General features: G+C 36.9%; 2 protein-coding genes across 2 annotated transcripts; both read left to right on the top strand.

Moving 5' to 3' along the window:
• The first annotated feature begins 1,303 nt into the window (after window positions 1–1,303).
• Window positions 1,304–5,551, top strand: LOC137712768 (homeobox protein BEL1 homolog). Its single transcript, XM_068451927.2, has 5 exons — window positions 1,304–1,692; window positions 1,849–2,932; window positions 3,171–3,553; window positions 4,221–4,281; window positions 4,521–5,551. The coding sequence occupies exons 2-5, from the start codon at window positions 1,973–1,975 to the stop codon at window positions 5,178–5,180; spliced, it is 2,064 nt and encodes a 687-aa protein (XP_068308028.2). The 5' UTR covers window positions 1,304–1,692; window positions 1,849–1,972; the 3' UTR covers window positions 5,181–5,551.
• Window positions 5,552–13,771: 8,220 nt separating this feature from the next.
• LOC137712004 (uncharacterized) lies at window positions 13,772–15,515 on the top strand. The gene is made up of 6 exons (XM_088683890.1): window positions 13,772–14,085; window positions 14,212–14,279; window positions 14,371–14,429; window positions 14,544–14,642; window positions 14,720–14,799; window positions 14,901–15,515. The coding sequence occupies exons 1-4, from the start codon at window positions 13,876–13,878 to the stop codon at window positions 14,621–14,623; spliced, it is 417 nt and encodes a 138-aa protein (XP_088540016.1). The 5' UTR covers window positions 13,772–13,875; the 3' UTR covers window positions 14,624–14,642; window positions 14,720–14,799; window positions 14,901–15,515.
• The last annotated feature ends 4,376 nt before the right edge of the window (window positions 15,516–19,891 follow it).

The raw sequence follows: 19,891 nt of genomic DNA, 5'->3' as shown, positions 1-19,891 counted from the left end.
TATACGTAAAGGAAAAAATTACGCTTATAAGGAGTGCACAATAAAATTTAAAATGCTAACGAAAATAATTTTTAAATATAGAACATTATTACATATAATTATTAGATGACAAAAATTTTGGAGGCCCTTTCAAATTTGGGGCCCTGTGGGACTGCACTTTTCGCTCCCCCTCAACGCCCCTTTTGCCTATAAGATATCCATATCAATGTTCTATACAACGATTTGGCATTTCAACAAGTTTTAGCTACATTCCTTATGTGCATCGACCAAATATACATGATTTGTTTAGGCGCGCATATTCTACTTTATTACGAAACCTACATAATCAATCATGTGATGAGTAACCCAAATGTGTTACAAATCATTGTAATTTGATTTTCAAAACAACTTATAAACATAAAATCTCCCAAATAAGGTTCCCCATGCATGATAACCTTGCAATATCAAGTCATTAACTCCCTTAAAAACACTTGTGGCTGAGAAATTGGGGTGATAGGGTTGTGGAAGAGCAATGACATCCCATTGGTTGCGCGTGGAGAAAAAAAGAAAAGATGCACCGCGGTCCCATGCAAAATGTGTTATGCGTCCTTCTTCATAGAGAGAGAGAGAGAGATGGGTGGACTAGTTTATTACACCAATTAATTAGAATTAGATGGGGAAAACATTGGGATTGGACCACCTCATCATCTCATCCCACAGAGTCCCTAATTTTGGGAACATTTTTCACAACTCTGGGCGCATCTATTCGCTGTTTCTTTCAATTGTGAAGAAATTCCCGGAATTTTGTGGTTCATGAAAAAACGGTACACCTACTCAGCAGAGAAAATGGAATGGCCAAAAAGGGTCCTACCATTTTCACCGTTGTCCAATTACAATAGCCCTTATTTTGGCTCACTGAAACCCCATCTGAAAAAGCCTGGAACACAACTCCCATCATAGGAATCACTTCTTGGGATTCGATCCCCAAATCAACAGAGTTTTTTTTTTTTTTCGTTTTCCTTTTGATCATAAAATATCACATCATTTTTCCATTAGGATTTTGAGCTTGTGAGTTTTGATGTTGAAAACCATTCTAGTATGTATCAGTATATATTTTATGTAAGTAGAGTAAATCCATTGAAATAGCAGAATTAGTGTACTTTTCAGGGCAGGTTGGGTTTAAATTATTTTTAATTAAAGTTTTAACTATTTAATTAATTTGATTGGCTGAACAATAATTTAATATTTGTTGGGTATGAAATAATTGAGGAGGAGGGGTGGGGGAAAGGTTATTAGAGTATTCTCATTCTAGGAAGTCTATTTTGTTGGTATTTAAATCATGCTGCATTGACCCCCACTTGATGAGAGAGAGAGAGAGACGATGGAAAGGAAATGAAATGATGAACATGGTTAGGAGGTCATCATCAAGCCCTATCTGATCATATCATCATCTTCTTCTATTTCTGATCGATCGAGGAGATATATATATATATATATATATATATATATATATATATCTATATACATATTTTGGATCTCTCTTTCTTCCAAGGTTGTTCTTTCATGGCTTCCTTTGTTGGCTTATTAGGAGAAGTCTTCTCCTAAAAAGCAAAAGGACCTCCACACTTCTCCCTCCTCCCCCTCCTCCTCCTTCCTCCTCCTCCTCCACCATCCATTATAAACCTCCACCACTTCTCTTCAACAACTTAATCTGTAAGCCCCCCTCTTTCCTTCATCCGATCAAAGAGATTCCTTGTTATTTTTTCATAAATTCTGATGATTGATCTTGAAATAGACTGATCATATACTTCTCCTTCTGTTCTAATGGGAATCTAATGATTAATTTTCTCTTTTCTTTTCTGTGGCAAGGGATCTTGATGGAATAGTAATTGCAGAGAAAAAAAGAGGGTATCTTTCACCCAAAAAAAAGCAGTAAAAGCAGAGAGAGAGAAAGAGCAAGAAAGGAGAAGAAAAGTTTGAAGCTTTTGTTTTCATGGCAGGAGAACTGCTGAGTAGTGAAGCTAACAAGTCAAGGAACAACATGGCTTCTTCCTCAGTTGGTGGATTCGGCTACTCTTATGATGTCTCATCCAGCAATCCTACAACCACCCACTTCACCACCAATCAGATCGAAGACTTTGGGTCAAACCCTGCTGAGATCTTCAGCCTCACCACTGGCATGGAGATGATAGGGTTCCCCAAGCAGCAAAATGACGCTTCTAACCCTGCAGCTTCATCCATCTGGAATAAAGCTGGCTTCTTTGGTAAACAACAACAACAGCAACCAGATTTCACAACTGGAATTTCAGAAACCAGCACTGATCATCATCATCAGAACAATCTATTGGTGGGAGGACCTCCACATCATCATCATCATCAATCCAATGGTTGGCAAGAGAATAATAATAATAATAACAGGTTTCCGGTAGATGATTCTTCTTTGAGGTGTGTTTTTCCATGCGAAGGAAATGAGAGGCCAAGTCAAGGCCTTTCACTCTCTCTCAGCTCAAACAATCCTTCCTCTATTGGGTTGCAGTCCTTTGAACTCAAACAGACCAGTCATAATCAGCCACATCAGCATCAAGACCATCAGGATGATGGTGAGGACGACCACATGATGTTTATGCAAGATAGGTTTTTGGGAAAAGCTGCTTCTCATACTTCTGCTTCTGGGGCAAGCAGTCTTCAACATGAAGGACTGTTCCAGCTGAGGAACTCAAAGTACTTGGGCCCTGCCCAGCAGCTTCTCAATGAGTTCTGCAGCCTTGGAACAACAAAGCCAACGACTGCTGATACACAAAAGCAAAAGCCCCATAAAAACAAAAGGTGGGGTGAACAAGAGGACAATGGTAGTACTAGCTCTTCAAGAAACAAGCAACAATCCAAGATTTACTCCCTTGAATTTGTGGAGTTGCAGAAGCGAAAAACCAGACTGCTTTCAATGCTTGAAGAGGTAAATAATAGTAAAACCCATCTTTTATTTATTTTTATTTTTCTTATAATTTCTCAATGGTATTAGAAGGCAAAGTTAAAAACTTTTTACTCGGGTTGTGCTTGATTAATCTTTTCAATTAATACCCAATTCAAATTTTTAGATTTTTATTGTTATCAAGGTTAAAATTTGAGACTCTCTCTGAAACCCATCTCTGGTTCTTTAATTATTATCGTGATCATATGTGTGTTTGTTTTAGGTGGAGAGGAGGTACAAGCACTACTGTGATCAAATGAAGGCGGTGGTGGCGTCGTTTGAGGCTGTGGCAGGAGCTGGGGCTGCCACCGTGTACTCCGCCTTAGCGGCGAAGGCCATGTCGAGGCATTTCAGGAGCTTGAAAGATGGGATTGTGAGTCAGATTCAGGCCACAAGAAAGGCCATGGGAGAGAAGGACCCAGTGGCGCCTGGCACGACGAGAGGGGAGACTCCGAGGCTTCGGATTCTCGATCAAACACTTCGACAGCAGAGAGCATTTCAGCAGATGAACATGATGGAAAGCCATCCATGGAGACCCCAACGTGGCCTCCCTGAGAGATCAGTCTCCGTTCTACGAGCTTGGCTCTTTGAACACTTTCTTCATCCGTACGTCTCTCTCTCTCTCTCTCTCATAGAAGTAAACAACAAATTAGATTTTTGGGGAGAATCAATGTAATAAGAGAAGAAAGGAAAAGAGAAAAAACAAACAAACAGTTTGCTGATGTTAGTTATGATTTTCTACTGGCTAACTAATCATCAATAAGGCAAGAGTTTTGTGATCATCATCAAATCATATCTTGTGCGGCCTCAATCATTTTTGCTAGACATTGAAAATACAATACAAATTCCTTGGTTGTTTCTATCCACCTCCTTTCAGATTCCAAAAAAAAATTTATTTATTTTTGTTTCATTTTACTTTCAATCATGTCATCAGTTTTCTTTTGCTTGATATTTTTCCTTGGCCCCAAGCTCTCTATGTTGTATATTCCATTGTGGGTCACTTGGTCTCTCATTCGAGATTTTTTAATATGCTCTAAAGTATCTTATACGTCAAGGTTTTTGACCGTTCGATCTTTAATAAAAAAAAAAGAATGGCGAAAATCTAACGGCCAACAACTCAGAGTATTCACGATAGAATTTTCACTTATTCTACTTCTTAGGGAAAAAAAAAAACCCTCTCTCTCAAGAAATAACAGTAATAAATTTATTTGTGTATTTAATTACAAAAAACTGCAAATAAAGAAACAGAATGTTTGTGTGAAACTTGTTGCAGGTACCCGAGCGATGTCGATAAACATATCTTAGCCCGCCAAACGGGTCTCTCAAGAAGCCAGGCACGTCCACATCCTTCTCCTTCTCAATCCCTCCCATAATATAATTCAAATTTCCCCACCACTTAATTAATATATATTATTATGGGCCATATCTTCTTAGGATCCATAGTTTAGTTGAATACTATATTTGTACATGATATTATATCATAAAATAATGTATATTGTAATCCAAAATCTATGTCACCATTAATCATATTATATATGTGACGCCTTTAGTTGCCACATGGATGTTTCAACAGGTCTCCAATTGGTTCATTAACGCAAGAGTTAGGCTTTGGAAGCCAATGGTCGAAGAAATGTACATGGAAGAAACAAAGGAACGTGAAAACAACTTGAACATTAGCAACATGACCTCCTCAGATGGTATCGCAACCGATCCTAGCCCGCATCAGTCCCGGCCCGAAGATGAAAAGCCGACTCACGATCAACTCGTCCAAATGGACTCCGAGTGCCTCTCCTCCATCATCACCTACCCGGAGAAGAATCATGACTCTAGAGGCAGCAAGAATACCATCTCAAGTCACCACATTCACCCGCATCAAAATTTTGGGAGGGTAAATGAGTCATTTGGGACCATGGAGCTGGATTTTTCGTCGTATAATCATCATCAACAACACTCTGGAGGGACGGTTTCTTATGCTAATGAACATCATCACCACTCAAATCAGGGTTTCAATGGCGGTGGTGGTGTGTCGTTGACATTAGGGTTGCAGCAGCACGGCGGAAATGGGGTGAGCTTAGCATTCTCTCCTGCCTCACAGAGCTCTCTATTTTACCCTAGAGATCACATTGAAGAATGTCAACCGGTTCAGTACTCGCTATTAGATGGGGAAGGTGAGAATAATTTGCCTTACAGAAATTTGATGGGGGCACAGCTGCTACATGACTTGGCAGGATAGAAGACAACAACAACAACATTTCTCAATCGGGTACTGCAAGAGGTTCACTAGTGGGGTTTTAATTTGATTTTGTGCCACAAGGATGGTGATGAATTGGTGATTATTGGCAATAGATAATTAAGTAGTTTAATTAGGTAATAATAGATGAATATATATAGCTAAATACTTCATGCATACATAAAAGGCTATACTGGGTTAGACAACAATTATATGGTGCTCATCGTCTTCATGGCTGGCCGGTATAGCTTTTCTGGGCCCCCTGTTTTTTTAGAAAAAATTTGGAAGGACATGTTTATTATTGTTAGGCTAATTTGGAATTGCCAGTGATTTGGCTCAAAGGTTATACGATATTTTTTCTTTTCTTTTTGTTATTACAAGCGATATTAGTACTCTAAGTTAAACTAGAAAAAGATGAAGAGTTTAAACCCGAAACACAGTAGACTGAAGAGAAAGATACCCTATTTATTAGGACAATCCGTCACTTGCAAGATTATACGATTTTTGTTTCCTCTTATAGGTAGAATCTGCTTTTCCAAAGATTTAACCTAAGCAGTTAGAAATCTCTCTTTAATTGCATTTCTCCATTATTTGTGGTTGGGCTAATTAAGCTAGGTGATAATTGAACCGTTTGTGGCTCTTGTTTAAGTGAATACTTTTGCTTTTATCAGTTTATGTGGTTCTCTATAGAGGCAATTAAGTTTAGCAGCACAATTTGGTGTTGGGTCCTTATATAGTTTTTTGTTGGAGATTAAGACAAATCCTCAAGGAAATTACAAAAATATCGTGATGGTTTTTTTGTGTGTAGTTGTGGTCCCTAATCCATGAGGCTCGTGAAAAGATGATATTTTTCTTACCAATAAGAATTGGTCTCCTTTTTTTTATTTGTGAACTTGAATTGGGGATTGGTTCTATATGCTTCTGCTTTTGTAAATGAAAAAAGGTACTTTTATTAGCTGCCTTTTTAGATAGTGTGAAGGCCATTAGGGTTTTCGGATGCACCTACCCTTGGTTGAACACGTACGTGCACACCAATGAAATTCATCAGTTATGGATTAAACCAGTGCTCTATATTGCATGCAGACCCAATGGTTAAATAAGTTCTATGTAAAAATGGATGCTGATGAGTTCCATGCATAAAATATTATAGATTTCTCACCAAACTATTGTGTAACAAATCAGATATATTTTATGTAAAACTCTTATGTTCTTCAACAATTAAATTATACAAAGCAAAACATTTAGAAGGAAAAGGCTAATCAAGGAAAGGTAGTATGTACGCGATTCAACAATTAAATCATATAATATAGGTGAAATTAAGGTATACAAATATGCTTGATTATATTGTTGACATGTAACAAAGCAAATTAATCATGAGCATGTGATCAAGGGTTAAGTTTGTGAAGTTCCCTGGCTATTCTTTTGAGGCGATGGCCCCCAATTGAGTTAATTCTATGCTTTCTTATAGTTAATAGAGCAGAAAGATCATGTTATAAAAATGTTTTACATTTCTCATTTGATATATAGTGCTGTAAAAGGATGCATATAAATGCATGCATGATACGTAAGTCCATGGGGTTTAAGAAGCTTACTTTAGCCCAATGAACGTGCTAACATATATAAAAACTCAAGATTTAGGGATTATATCTAGAGGAAAAACCTTGAGTCGAACAATCGTCTTGTTCTTACAACTATCCTGAGCGAGGAAGCAGGTTTGGGAAGTAGGGTAGTGAGTTGGCTACTTAGAATTACTTCTAAGAGTTTCCCCCTGAGTCTTCGCCTCCATCTTGGTGAAACGAATATTTTGGAGAGTTTTGTGAGAGAGGTTGGAGGCTTTGGAGGCTAAGCCAAAGCTATTATACCAAGCATATTACCATTATCATAATCCACCTCTTATTTGGGTCGATTATATTGTTTTACTAAGTCAAATAAAACCAATATCTCCCCGTCACACAAATACGAGTGGTATCCTCACATTCAGTCACTTTTCATCATCCCAACATTGTCACGATCACAAAGAATGAATTATGGCGCGACCCTATGAAAACATGTACAGCACAGGAACATAAAACTTTAAACTACTTGCACAGCCAATGAAGATGTTCTCGATCTCAAAAGCGTTTCGTCTAACCTAAACTGATTTTCACAAAACACTGATGAGACATTCTTAATCCCTCATGAAATAAATGTCTTTGTCCAATAAGTACTCATGTTCTCGTCTTTTTATGTGAACGATGGCCAGCTAACACTAGTACAAAAATCTATTTGCGCGACGGAGTAAATTTCGTCGCGCAAACACCCATCTTTTTATGTGAACGCTGGCCAGCTAACACTAGTACAAAAATCTATTTGCGCGACGGAGTAAATTTCGTCGCGCAAAGTGTGTTTGCGCGACGCTAAATACAAAGCGTCAGGAAAATATCTTTTGCGCAACGAAACTTTGCGCTGCGAAAGTCGTGTCGCTCAAAAGGCATTTGCGAGACGCTTTTGTGCGTCACCCAACATTTTGGCGCCAAACGAAGGATATTTACCTCTTTTTTCCCAACTTTGCGCGACGCACATGGGCAGTTGTCGCGCAAAGTGAAACCACAAATTAATGTCCTTCTATCATTTATCACACTCATCACTCCAATTCCAACACTCCACTCAAAACTGATAAAACCCAATTGCCACAAGAACCATTTAAACGTACCAAAGGTGAGAGCTTTCTTCCCCCCACAATTTTGCTACTTTTCAAATTTTATTTGGTGTATGCAATCTCGCTTATATACAAACAAGTTTGACAGTTGGATCGTTAAAACTAATGTCATACAATGTTTTTCCCATCAAAATCAATGGTATATGTATTTACCAAGTACATTTTCATTTATTCATTTTGTACTCGTAAGCAAAAGGGCAAAAATAATAAACAAAAAAAAATAAAACTTTGCGCAACGTATGTCCTGCGTCGCTCAAAGATGTTTTGCATTGCCTTCTGCTTTTGTGGTATCCTCTTGTGTAAATGTTTTAAATTGACGATTGAATCAGTTTGTTGTATTCATATAGGATCAAGGAGTATAGCTGTAAAAAATCATCAAAATCGGAGTGAATATAACCGTTAAATCGTGATTTTTCGTTTATAACCGTCGAAAAGTTTTGTCTCGTTACTTGATCTTTGAATGTTAGTTTTTTGCAATTTTTGGCGTATGCAATCTCGAAGTACATACAAATAAGTTTGACGGTTGGATCGTTGAAACTAATGTCATACAATGCGTTTCCCATCAAAATCAATGGTATATGTATTTACTAAGTACATTTTCATTTACTTATTTTGTACTCATAAGCCCAAAAAAAAAAAAAAAAAAAAAAAAAAAAAAAAAAAAAAAACTTTGCGCGACGTATGTAGAATTGTGTCGCGCAAAGATGTATTGCGCGACGCAGGACGTACATCGTGCAAAGTTTTTTTTTTTTTTTTTTTTGGGAGGGGGGGGGTGGTTTCTTGCATTGCCTTCTGCTTTTGTGGTATCTGCTTGTGTAAATATTTTAAATTGACTATCAAATCATTTCATTGTATTTATATAGGGTCAAAGAGTGTAGCTGTAAAAAATCATCAAAATCGGAGTTAATATAACCGTTAAATCGTGATTTTTCGTTTATAACCATCAGAAAGTTTTTTCCTGTTACTTGATCTTTGAGTGTTTGTTTTTTGCGATTTTGGGCGTATGCGATCTCGAAGCATATACAAACAAGTTTGACGATTGGATCGTTCAAACTAGGTTCGTACAATGTGTTTCCCATCAAAATGATAGATTCACTAACAGTAGGAATTTATTGATACTTTCATCAACTATAACATAAGATTTTTGTGGTATCCACTTGTGTAAATATTTTAAATTGACGATCGAATTAGTTCGTTGTATTCATACAGGGTCAAGGAGTGTAGCTGTAAAAAATCATCAAAATCGGAGTTAATATAACCGTTAAATCATGATTTTTTGTTTATAACCGTAAAAAAATTTTGTCCCGTTACTTGATTTCTGAATGTTAGTTTTTTGCCATTTTTGGCGTATGCAACCTCGAAGTACATACAAATAAGTTTGATGGTTGGATCATTCAAACTAGTTTTGTACAATACATTTCCCAACAAAACAATAGATTCACTAACACTTGGAATTTATTAATACTTTCATCAACTATAACATAAGATTTTGTGGTATCCACTTGTGTAAATATTTTAAATTGACCATCAAATTAGTACGTTGTATTCATATAGGGTCAAGGAGTGTAGCTGTAAAAAGCATCAAAATTGGAGTTAATATAATCGTTAAATCATGATTTTTCGTTTATACCTATCGGAAAGTTTTTTCTTGTTACTTGATCTTTGAATGTTTGTTTTTTGCGATTTTTGGCGTATGCGATCTTGAAGCATATACAAACAAGTTTGATGGTTGAATCGTTCAAACTAATTTTGTACAATGCATTTCCCATCAAAACGATAGATTCACTAACACTTGGAATTTATTAATACTTTCATCAACTATAACATAAGATTTTTGTGGTATCCACTTGTGTAAATATTTTAAATTGACGATCGAATTAGTTCGTTGTATTCATACAGGGTCAAGGAGTGTAGCTGTAAAAAATCATCAAAATCGGAGTTAATATAACCGTTAAATCATGATTTTTTGTTTATAACCGTAAAAAAATTTTGTCCCGTTACTTGATTTCTGAATGTTAGTTTTTTGCCATTTTTGGCGTATGCAACCTCGAAGTACATACAAATAAGTTTGATGGTTGGATCATTCAAACTAGTTTTGTACAATACATTTCCCAACAAAACAATAGATTCACTAACACTTGGAATTTATTAATACTTTCATCAACTATAACATAAGATTTTGTGGTATCCACTTGTGTAAATATTTTAAATTGACCATCAAATTAGTACGTTGTATTCATATAGGGTCAAGGAGTGTAGCTATAAAAAGCATCAAAATTGGAGTTAATATAATCGTTAAATCATGATTTTTCGTTTATACCTATCGGAAAGTTTTTTCTTGTTACTTGATCTTTGAATGTTTGTTTTTTGCGATTTTTGGCGTATGCGATCTTGAAGCATATACAAACAAGTTTGATGGTTGAATCGTTCAAACTAATTTTGTACAATGCATTTCCCATCAAAACGATAGATTCACTAACACTTGGAATTTATTAATACTTTCATCAACTATAACATAAGATTTTGTGATATCCACTTGTGTAAATATTTTAAATTGACGATCGAATCAGTTAGTTGTATTCATAGAAGGTCAAGGAGTGTAGCTGTAAAAAATCATCAAAATCGGAGTTAATATAACCGTTAAATCGTGATTTTTCGTTTATAACCATCGAAAAGTTTTACCTCGTTACTTGATCTCTGAATGTTTGTTTTTTACGATTTTTGGCGTATGCGATCTCAAAGCATTTACAAACAAGTTTGACAGTTGGATCTTTGAAACTAGTTTTGTACAATGCGTTTCCCATGAAGTTCAATGGTATATACTAAGTATATTTTAATTTATTTATTTTTTACTTATAACACTTAAGAAATTGAATGATATATATGTAAAAAAAATTATTGTGTGTTTTTGTTAGGAAAATATATTATTGTGGGGTTTATGTAAAAAAAAAATTGAATTTGAAAGGAGGAAAGTCACATTTTCATTAATTCTTATAATAAATTTTTTTTTTCAAAAAATACGTTGCACGACGTCTTAATGTGATCGTCGCGTAAAACCACTTTGCGCGACGTCAAATTGTATACGTTCGTCGCGCTAGTTGTGATAATTTTGGTGGTTCCATAGTGAAAAATAGGCGGTTTCTTTTTCAATTTTCCAATTCTTTCCCCAAATGTTGAACCCTAACTCTTTCCCCAAATGTTGAACCCTAACCCTTTCTTCCCGTAGACCTCCAACTCTTTCTTCCCTCTCGCTCATCTCTCCCTCTCTCTTTGCCCAAATGTTGAACCCCAAATGTTGAACCACCACACGAATCTCTCCCTCTCTCTTTCTCGTATACCACCACGTGAATCTCTCCCCCTCATTCTAAAAGACGGGCCGCCACGCTCTCGAACCCGACGCAAATCAAGTCCCAAAATCAAGGTAAGGGTTTCTGATTTTCGATGGGTTTTTGTTATTTAGGGTTTAGGCTCAAATTGCATGTTGATTTCTGAGTACTTTGTTCAAATCTTGAGATAAAATTGGATGTTGGTTCTGGTTTAGGGTCAAATTGCAATTTTCGTGATGTGTGTTTTGTGTATGAACATGGAGGAAAATGCTAACAATTTCTGGGCATCCATCTTCAATAGCATTTTCCCGTTGAATACGAGGTCAGTGCTTGGCAAGTGATGCCAAGGCTGCCAAGAAGGGTGGTTGAAAGGCAGTGTAATGGTTTAGTTGTGTTGGAATTATCGTGTATTGTGGACTTTACTTTGGAATGTACGATTCTCTAAAACATGTGGTTTTAACTGATGGCTTGCATGATAGCTTCTTGTTTTCTTTTTGGGATGGGGAATTACGATTGGTGCTAGATTAGCTTCTTACCCCCATTGACATAGTGCGCCATGGATGATGATGACCTAAGAAGCAGCAGTTAAATATAGTAGCTCTTTGGATGCATTTAAGCAAAATATAAAAAATGAGGGTGCTAAGTCACTGTTTAAGGGTGCTAGAGCAAACATATTGCGTGTTGTTGCAAGTGCCTATGTGCTTACTGGCTATGACAAGTTGCAAGTCCTGATAATCCCTCTTAATTGGAGTCGTTGGGTTACAAGGCAAGATCTTCATAAATTCATTATTCTTTCTCATTCTTTTGATAACGTAGTGGTTAGTTATCTTTTGCTCAATGAAAATGTTTGCTTTTATGTTCTTTTTCATTGTTTGCATCAAGAAATACTTCCCCGTCTGATCATGTTCTCCATCCTAACAATCTTTTGTTGTTGGTGCTTATGTAATTAATGAAAAGTAAATCAAGTTAGTGGTTCTGAGTTTATGCACTTAATTTATAATTACTGAACTTTTTTCATTGAATTGTCAGGTGAGCAATCTAAAGTTGAAGAACCCCATCCAGAGGTAAGGCAGGTAATACTATGACAGGAAAAAATGCACTTTGATTTCACAAAAGTTCATTTCCACCTTGAGCCGTTTATTTTTGGACATAGGTTTTCTAGTTTGTTTGTTACATTGGCTTGCTATGTTCAGGTGAGCGATTCATAATACTTGTTGATGAGGCAGGAAGTGCTTTTATGTTTCGAAATGTTTTGTATGGATCTGTTATTAGAAAGTCATAGTTACAGGGATGAATAATTCTGAGTTATGTGTGCTTGTTATCTGGTTGACCTTTGAATGGAAGTCCTTTTACGTTTTTAAACGTCCCTTTGCTGAGAAGAAAAAAAAAACTATTAAGTGTAGACGGATATCACCGCAGTTATTATTGGAACGTAGATTTCTAAAGGAAAAACTAGAAAAGTCTGATCTTTGAGAAACCACCTTATATTATCTTTTGTCATTCTTTTTGATAAAATTATCAAATATTTTTTTTTTATGGAGAATTTTCATTTTTTTTCTTAATGGCTCAATTGTAAAAGAATATGCATAGTTATTAAACAGGAATAACATATGGTAGGCAGAGTTTGCTGAGATGTACAGGACGTGTTTTCTGGTTCTATTGAGTTTATAAAATAAATGTTCTCAGTTACTGTTATTTATGTTAGCTTTGTTAAATAAAAGCAGTGTTTGACTGACCTTTTAAACATGGATTACTTCCATATTGGCATTTGGTAGCTGCATTGTTTATGTATTACCATGGTCCTTTTATTTGTTGTTGTGTGCTTCACTTTTGTTGCTGATTTTGGTAGCATATTGATTTTTTAAATGTATTTTTCTTAAATCAGGGTTGAAGTGTGTTTTTACTAGGAAGATGTCATATCAATGCTTTTTTCACACACGGTTTATTTGTTCAGTTTTCTTTGCTTTTTTCTTCTAGTTTCAAATGCAAGAAAGGATTAGTTTCTAAGGAACTTTTGAAATAGGTCCAATTTCTAGTGACTTTTGACTTTTGAAATAGGTCCAATTTTTAGTGACTTTGGACCCATATCAAAAGACCCCTAGTTTCTAATGTCATATTTTTATGGTTCAAAAACTATATAGATGTAGCAGTTGGTCACTCGTTGTCGGAGTGTGACCAATGCGCCTCCCGCATTAGCAGCATCTACTGCTTCAGCCATGAGTGCTCCATTGATTGGGGAGCTTACACCCCCTGCTGAGGCTACTTTTACGGTGTCCCAGGTGCCTGTCTCATCGACGTCATCAGTGTCTGTTCAGCAGCTTAGTGCATAGTGGCGTCACTGGCGCCACCGCGAGCCGGAGCCTTCTAATCACACTTCCTCAACATCCAGAGTCAGGGGTGAGGCCTCCCAACCAAGTAGTTTTTTCTAATTCTCACTGCATTGTATTTTTTTTTCATTTTAAAACTATTATTTTTATGATGATGAAAATTTCCTGGATTGTGAAAATGTGTTGTGGGTTGTGAATTATTGTTATTTTACTGTTTTAAGGTTTTGGGAAATGCTATACTATTAGGGGAGGTTGTGTCAAATTTCTTTTTTACAAATTTAAGCTTAGGGTTTTCACCATTTAAGTATTTTTGGCCAGCTAAAAAAAACACCAGGGGGCCTAGTCGAATGCTGAAGCAGGCACATAGTGCACGTCAGGGTGCCTCCAAGATCAAGATTGCGTATGACTCGCAACATTGTGGAGCGGCTACCTCACAGCAGCATAGCGGTGTCGCTAGTAGCTATGGTGTTGTTGTTAGACAAAATTGTCCTTTCCAGTCGGAGTCTTGGGCAGACATTCCCGAGGAAACGAGGGAACTAGTGCAAGACAAGTTGTCGGTTAGTATATTAATTTTTAGCCTTTATCATTTTTGTAATTTTGTTTACAAATATTAAAAACCAAAATATATTATCTTAATATTATTAAATTTCTTACTATTATTTTATTGTTTTTCATATTCGTAGGTTATTTATGATCTTGAGGACATATCCCCTGAGACCATGGCCTACTTAGAGAAGACCTTAGCAATCAGGTACAAATAATGGAAGAACAATTTTCACATGTATTTTAAGCGATGGGATAATCCGGAGATTGCTCACCTACATGTTCCAACGGAGTTGCAGGACCGGCCCCAAAGGATTGGGAGTGGCTCTGCAAACATTTTACGGACCCAGAATTTGTGGTATGTACATAATATTTTAATAATAATTTATTATTGTTTTAGTTATGTTTTTAAGCTTTTTTTATTAATTTATTTCAAATAGTCGCACTAACATGTATATTGTGTGTTTAACAGAAGAAATCTGTTACTGGCCAGAAAGCTCGGGCATTAAAGACACTTCTCCACCATTTCGGTTCGAAACCCTTTTCGTATAGGCTTGAGGCAAGATGTCAGGTAAAAGTATATTAACTTTGAAATTTTATACTATTATTATTGATTAATAAAATTTTCTTAATGGTTTTTTCTTCAAGAGGGTTCTAAGTTCCCAGAGATCGACATGTTCAAGGACGTTTACGTTTGACCTAATAATGAGAACACTAAGCAACTTCATGTAAGCATATGTAATTATTAATATTCTTATATGTATGAATCGTTCAAATATTATTTATATTTTGTTATTAAACATTATATGTCTTTTCTTTATTAATACAGGCTACTATGGTGGAAAAGAGTATTGCTGTTCTCCAAAAAGCAACATCGCAGCTTCCCCCGGAGACCCCGATCGAGAACATCATGGTACCCGAGGATGTAGGTTTTCAGATCATGATTGATGTCTTGGATCAGAACTTTGGTCGTTGTCGTGGCAAGATTGTTCGGGGTATGGGCAAAGCGCGGATTCGTGAGACAGGTGCTTCTTCTTCCAGATCGAACACAGCAGAGGTTGATGCATTGAAGGAGGAAGTGACAACCTTAAAGGTTCAGCTTGCGATCCAGGAAGAGCAGATGAGGGCCCAGGGCGAACAGATGAGGGCACAGGTGATGGCTCAGAGTGAGTAGATGGGGGCGCAGCTGAGGGCCTAGGGCAAGGAGATGAGGAACTATGTCGGGACAATGAAAGACCTTGTGCAAGCCATACAGATGTCCGGCCTCTAAATCCCGCTACCATCATCTCATCTTGCTCCACCTTCGACCTCAGAGCCACCTTGCCCTGCCGATACCCAGTAGCCTGATGTATTAAACCTAGTTCACTTGTAGTTTTTTCTTTTTTGTTCAAACATTTTGTATATACATTTTCATATATTTTATAATTAAATAATTTTTCTTGGTTAATTAATTATTCTTTAGAATTTAATTATAATATTTATCAAAAATTAAAAAAAAAATATTTTTGACCAAAAGAAAAATAATTTTTATAAAAAAAAAAGGGTTTTGCGTAACACATGCCTACGTTGCGCAAAGAATCTTTGTGCAACGCACATCCTGCGTCGTGCAAAGCCTCTTTGCGCGAGTGCGTCACGCAAACCCCTTTTTTGCGCGATGCACGTTACTTGTTCGTCGCGATGAAGGTTGCGTTACTCAAACCCTTAGGCAACGATTTTTGACTTTGCGCGACGAAGGTACGTACATTGCGCAAAGTGTTTTTTTTACTAGTGTAATGAGCTATAGTAAACGTGGTGTAATGACAAACTATCTTCCCTAAAGCACTCATGTTAGTCTGATTAGACTTAACCACTTTTCCAGACGCACCCCCTTAGACGGTAATGATTGCTGACCGTTGTAGATAAGTATGATAAAGTAACAAGTTGTAAAGTATCCTTTTTTGACATAGTCTTTAATCTAAAGGGTACAAATATTGGATTCGAAACTCTAATTGCTCACACATAGTAATGAAGAAGGGATTAATTCATTACTCCCACTATTTTGGTCGGCTAAAGCACATACAACTACCTAACTCTAGTCTCCAACATGTATGATATGATGTATTTTCATACTTCAAATATGAGCATGTCGCTTTGTATGAAAAAAAACACTAATATGTCATACCAATCTTAGTCCAGTTACTATAGCAACGCCATTGCCTGAGTCTCTTGGTATAGATGCCCTCTCAGCGCCCACTTGAGACAACTCACATTTGGCTGTAATCAGGCTATTTGGAGTCATGGAAATATATCCATGAATTACTCCAAAACTGACTTTCTCCATCATAAGGTCTCATCTTAGTTATCTTTCTAAGGTGACATATTAGATAATATACATGTATTCTTTGCTGTACCAAGTAATGCACACGTTTAGATGCATTCTTTGTGCCCAGGACATGTGCGGATGCATGCACTCCATGCTACTAGTGTCACATTCCTACCCGAGCCCCACCACATCCCGGGCTCGACTCCACCAAAGCACGATATTGTCCGCTTTGGGCCCCGACCACGCCCTTAATGTTTTGTTTCTGGGAACTCACACGAGAACTTCCTAGTGGGTCACCCATCCTGGGATTGCTCTCGCACGAACTCGCTTAACTTCAGAGTTCCAATGGAACCCGAAGTCAGGCTCCCAAAAGGCCTCATGCTAGGTAGAGATGTGAATATACATATAAGGCTTACAGGATCCTCACCCCTAGGCGATTGATGCGTGATTTATACGCGCACAAATTAAACCCTCTTTTTGACAATTGTAGTATAAGTATAAGTAAGGATCGTTCTGGACCGGGGATTAGGAGGGATTGTTAATCACTTGGATTTGACTCAAAAACTTAAAAACACAGTTTAAAACACTAAACTAGACTCAAAGAATACAAAACTAAACTTTAAAACACTAAGACAAATCAAAAACTCAAAATGCTTTAAAACATAAACTAAACAGATTTCTAACTAAATTGAACAATAAAGTAAAGGGGATTGAGTTTTGGACTAAATTAAACTAAAATGCACAGATTATAAATTAAAGCAGAATTTTTTATTCAAAAATGAATGGATGAATGCTAGCTAAGGGGTTCTTCTCCACACATGTTACACTTGCATACAAGATTGATTCTCAGTTGGTCTTTCGATAAATTATGAAACTCAACACTCCGGGTTAATTAGGTCCACTTAAATTAACCGTCAAGTTTTCCTTAAGTTAATGAATTGGATGGGTTAGCGCAACGCAATTCACAACATTCTCCAAAAGTCCTTTACGTGAACAGCACAATAAAGATACAATCAAAGATCATTAAGCATCATGAAAACTATAAGTGTTGACGAGGCATTCGTTACTATGATGAGCATGAAACTCGTGCCAAGAATTCATTTAACGCGATTGTTTATAAGCAACCTCCACTACTTGTGAATATAAGTTCGTAACGATTAGGTGAAATTCACTTATATTCTAGCGTCATATTCATGCATGAAAATTAAGCGCGCATTCTTAATAAACATTCATAAATAAGTTATCAATCAAACGGTTAAACAAATTGAATCCACAACTTATGAAATTCCAACGAAAGTTAATCAATTCATATTGCAAATATAAACATAGTTTCGAATCACCCCCTAGCTAAAGGGGGATTAGTTCCTCATAACTTTGAAATCAAAGAAACACCTAAACATTCCAACAACTCAAACTTGAATTGTATGAACGTTTAGGCCCTCTTATCTTCCTCGTTGTTGTAGCACAAGGTCTAAGGTGAGGTTTGGGGGATTATGGAAATGGATGAGGAATGGTGTTTGGATTATAAGGGAGAGATGGGAAGCCACGGCAAAGGAAGTTTGGTGGTGTGTTGTGTATGAAATGAGATGTGGGTTAAAGTGATGCACGGCTAGGAAATGTGAGTGCATGATTTGCATGTGTGTGAATGTGATAGCTAGGGTGAATTATATGTGGAATAAAGATGGAGAAGGTGGTGTAATGATGCATGGTTGTAGTTTAAGGTGTTGAATATGGATTTGCATGGCCTTTGAAGTGATTGTGGGTTTTGGAATTGGAAGGAAATGCATGGCCTTGGGGTTGGTTTAAGAGAGAATGGGCTAGGCCCTTTGTTTTATGTCCAAAGTGAATATAAGGCCTTCAAATTCGTCCAAACTTTGGCTCCATGGATAAGCTATCCAATCCATGCCCAAAAATGCTCCAAATAGCCTCAAAATGCACTTTCTTGCTCCCTAAGCCCTTAGAACCTGAAAACACACAAAAGAAGCATAAAGAACTAAAATAACTAAAGAAACATAACGTAAATGTACGAGAACAAGCCATTTAAGTCGCATGAATATGCTCCTATCAGCGATGTCCAAATTGTCACATCCGGGCGATATTGTCCGCTTTGGGCCCCTACCACACCCTCATGGTTTTGTTTCTGGGAACTCACACGAGAACTTCCTAGTGGGTCACCTATCTTGGGATTGCTCTCATGCGAACTTGCTTAACTTCAGAGTTCCGATGGAACCCGAAGCCAGTGAGCTCCCAAAAAGCCTCGTGCTAGATAGAGATGGAAATATACATATAAGGCTTACATGATCTTCACCCCTGAGCGATGTGGGATCTAACAACTAGGACATGAATATCTCAACTTAATTGCTTGCTATCTCAAAGCGCCAAGTGAATCATTCGTGTGAGTGAACCTATTCAAAGCTCGGTGATATCTAATAAAAATGCGTTCGCATGCATGAAATGAGCCACTAAATCATAATGTCAAAAGCAACTCTAGTCATGGTTTTAACCATGCTAGTTGCTTAAGATACATCTCCAGACTGCACCTTATTGTGCAATTCGGATTGAAACAACCATTTCTGATTAAAGCAACCATACATTTGGATCTTCCCAAATTAGGGACTAATTGCATGGAGTAGGGCAGTTCCACTTCTGCACTCAAGTATAGCTAATCATCTCTGGGCTAAAGATCTTTCAAACGTCATCGTTGAACTTCAAGCTACGCCACCTACCTTCTAGGTCTATGGCTAACTTGAACTCTATAGTGAATTAGGCAATATAAGTATAAATGTTTCTCATCCTCTGAGAGAACATTTAGGTGCGTGTATCACCTTAAACTGTGTTGCCCTTCTCTCTCTTTCCATCGCTCATCCTTAAGGGATGTCTCTAGCCACCTCAAGGTAGTCAGTAGAGAAGGGCAATGGTCTTACCTTGATATTGAAGAACTTTCTTCATTTAATCACATGAGGACGTTCAGAAGTTCACTAATAAACACAATTAACTCTCAGTTAAAAATTATGATCACTCATATCAATCTAAAACGTGTCATAGCATTCTTTTTAACTCATACAAGACAAAAATTTATAGTCGTATCATGACATGACGCTCCACAAAATTCTTATCAATTGTCACGAGACAGTATAGGAAAGATCATGTCAAAGAATGCATATCAATGCATGCATGATACATACGTTCATGGGGTTTAAGAAGCTTACTTTACGCCCCAAATATATAAAATTACTTCGAACTCAAGATTTACATCAACAAAGTAGAGACTGGGTACTATTACACCAATAACTACAAGCCAAGTATTTTTCGTTTTAAGAACTTAATGTACGATTTGTTACAAAAACTAGCTCACACATGAGCGTGCTGCGTGCATCTTGAACTGTAAGATGCCTTTTTCATCCAACGGTTGCAAGGTTGATAAAATAGTGGTTTTCTCAGTTCTTACTGCAAGATTTTGCTGTAAATTGAATACACATATTGAAGACAATATATATATATATATATATATATATATA

This window comes from Pyrus communis, chromosome 14, assembly GCF_041283825.1.
Source record: "Pyrus communis isolate YQ-2024b chromosome 14, ASM4128382v1, whole genome shotgun sequence".
NCBI classification, from domain to species: domain Eukaryota; kingdom Viridiplantae; phylum Streptophyta; class Magnoliopsida; order Rosales; family Rosaceae; genus Pyrus; species Pyrus communis.
The sequence above is the reverse complement of the archived record's forward strand: the minus strand, read 5'-3'. Positions and strand labels throughout refer to the sequence as shown.

Coding starts and splice junctions, on each gene's coding strand:
- LOC137712768 (XM_068451927.2), top strand. CDS start 1,973: ATGGCAGGAGAACTGCTGAGTAGTGAAGCTAACAAGTCAAGGAACAAC. Junction 2,933..3,170: donor TGCTTTCAATGCTTGAAGAG/GTAAATAATAGT, acceptor TGTTTGTTTTAG/GTGGAGAGGAGGTACAAGCA. Junction 3,554..4,220: donor TTTGAACACTTTCTTCATCC/GTACGTCTCTCT, acceptor AACTTGTTGCAG/GTACCCGAGCGATGTCGATA.
- LOC137712004 (XM_088683890.1), top strand. CDS start 13,876: ATGCTGAAGCAGGCACATAGTGCACGTCAGGGTGCCTCCAAGATCAAG. Junction 14,280..14,370: donor GAGAAGACCTTAGCAATCAG/GTACAAATAATG, acceptor ACGGAGTTGCAG/GACCGGCCCCAAAGGATTGG. Junction 14,430..14,543: donor TTACGGACCCAGAATTTGTG/GTATGTACATAA, acceptor TGTGTTTAACAG/AAGAAATCTGTTACTGGCCA.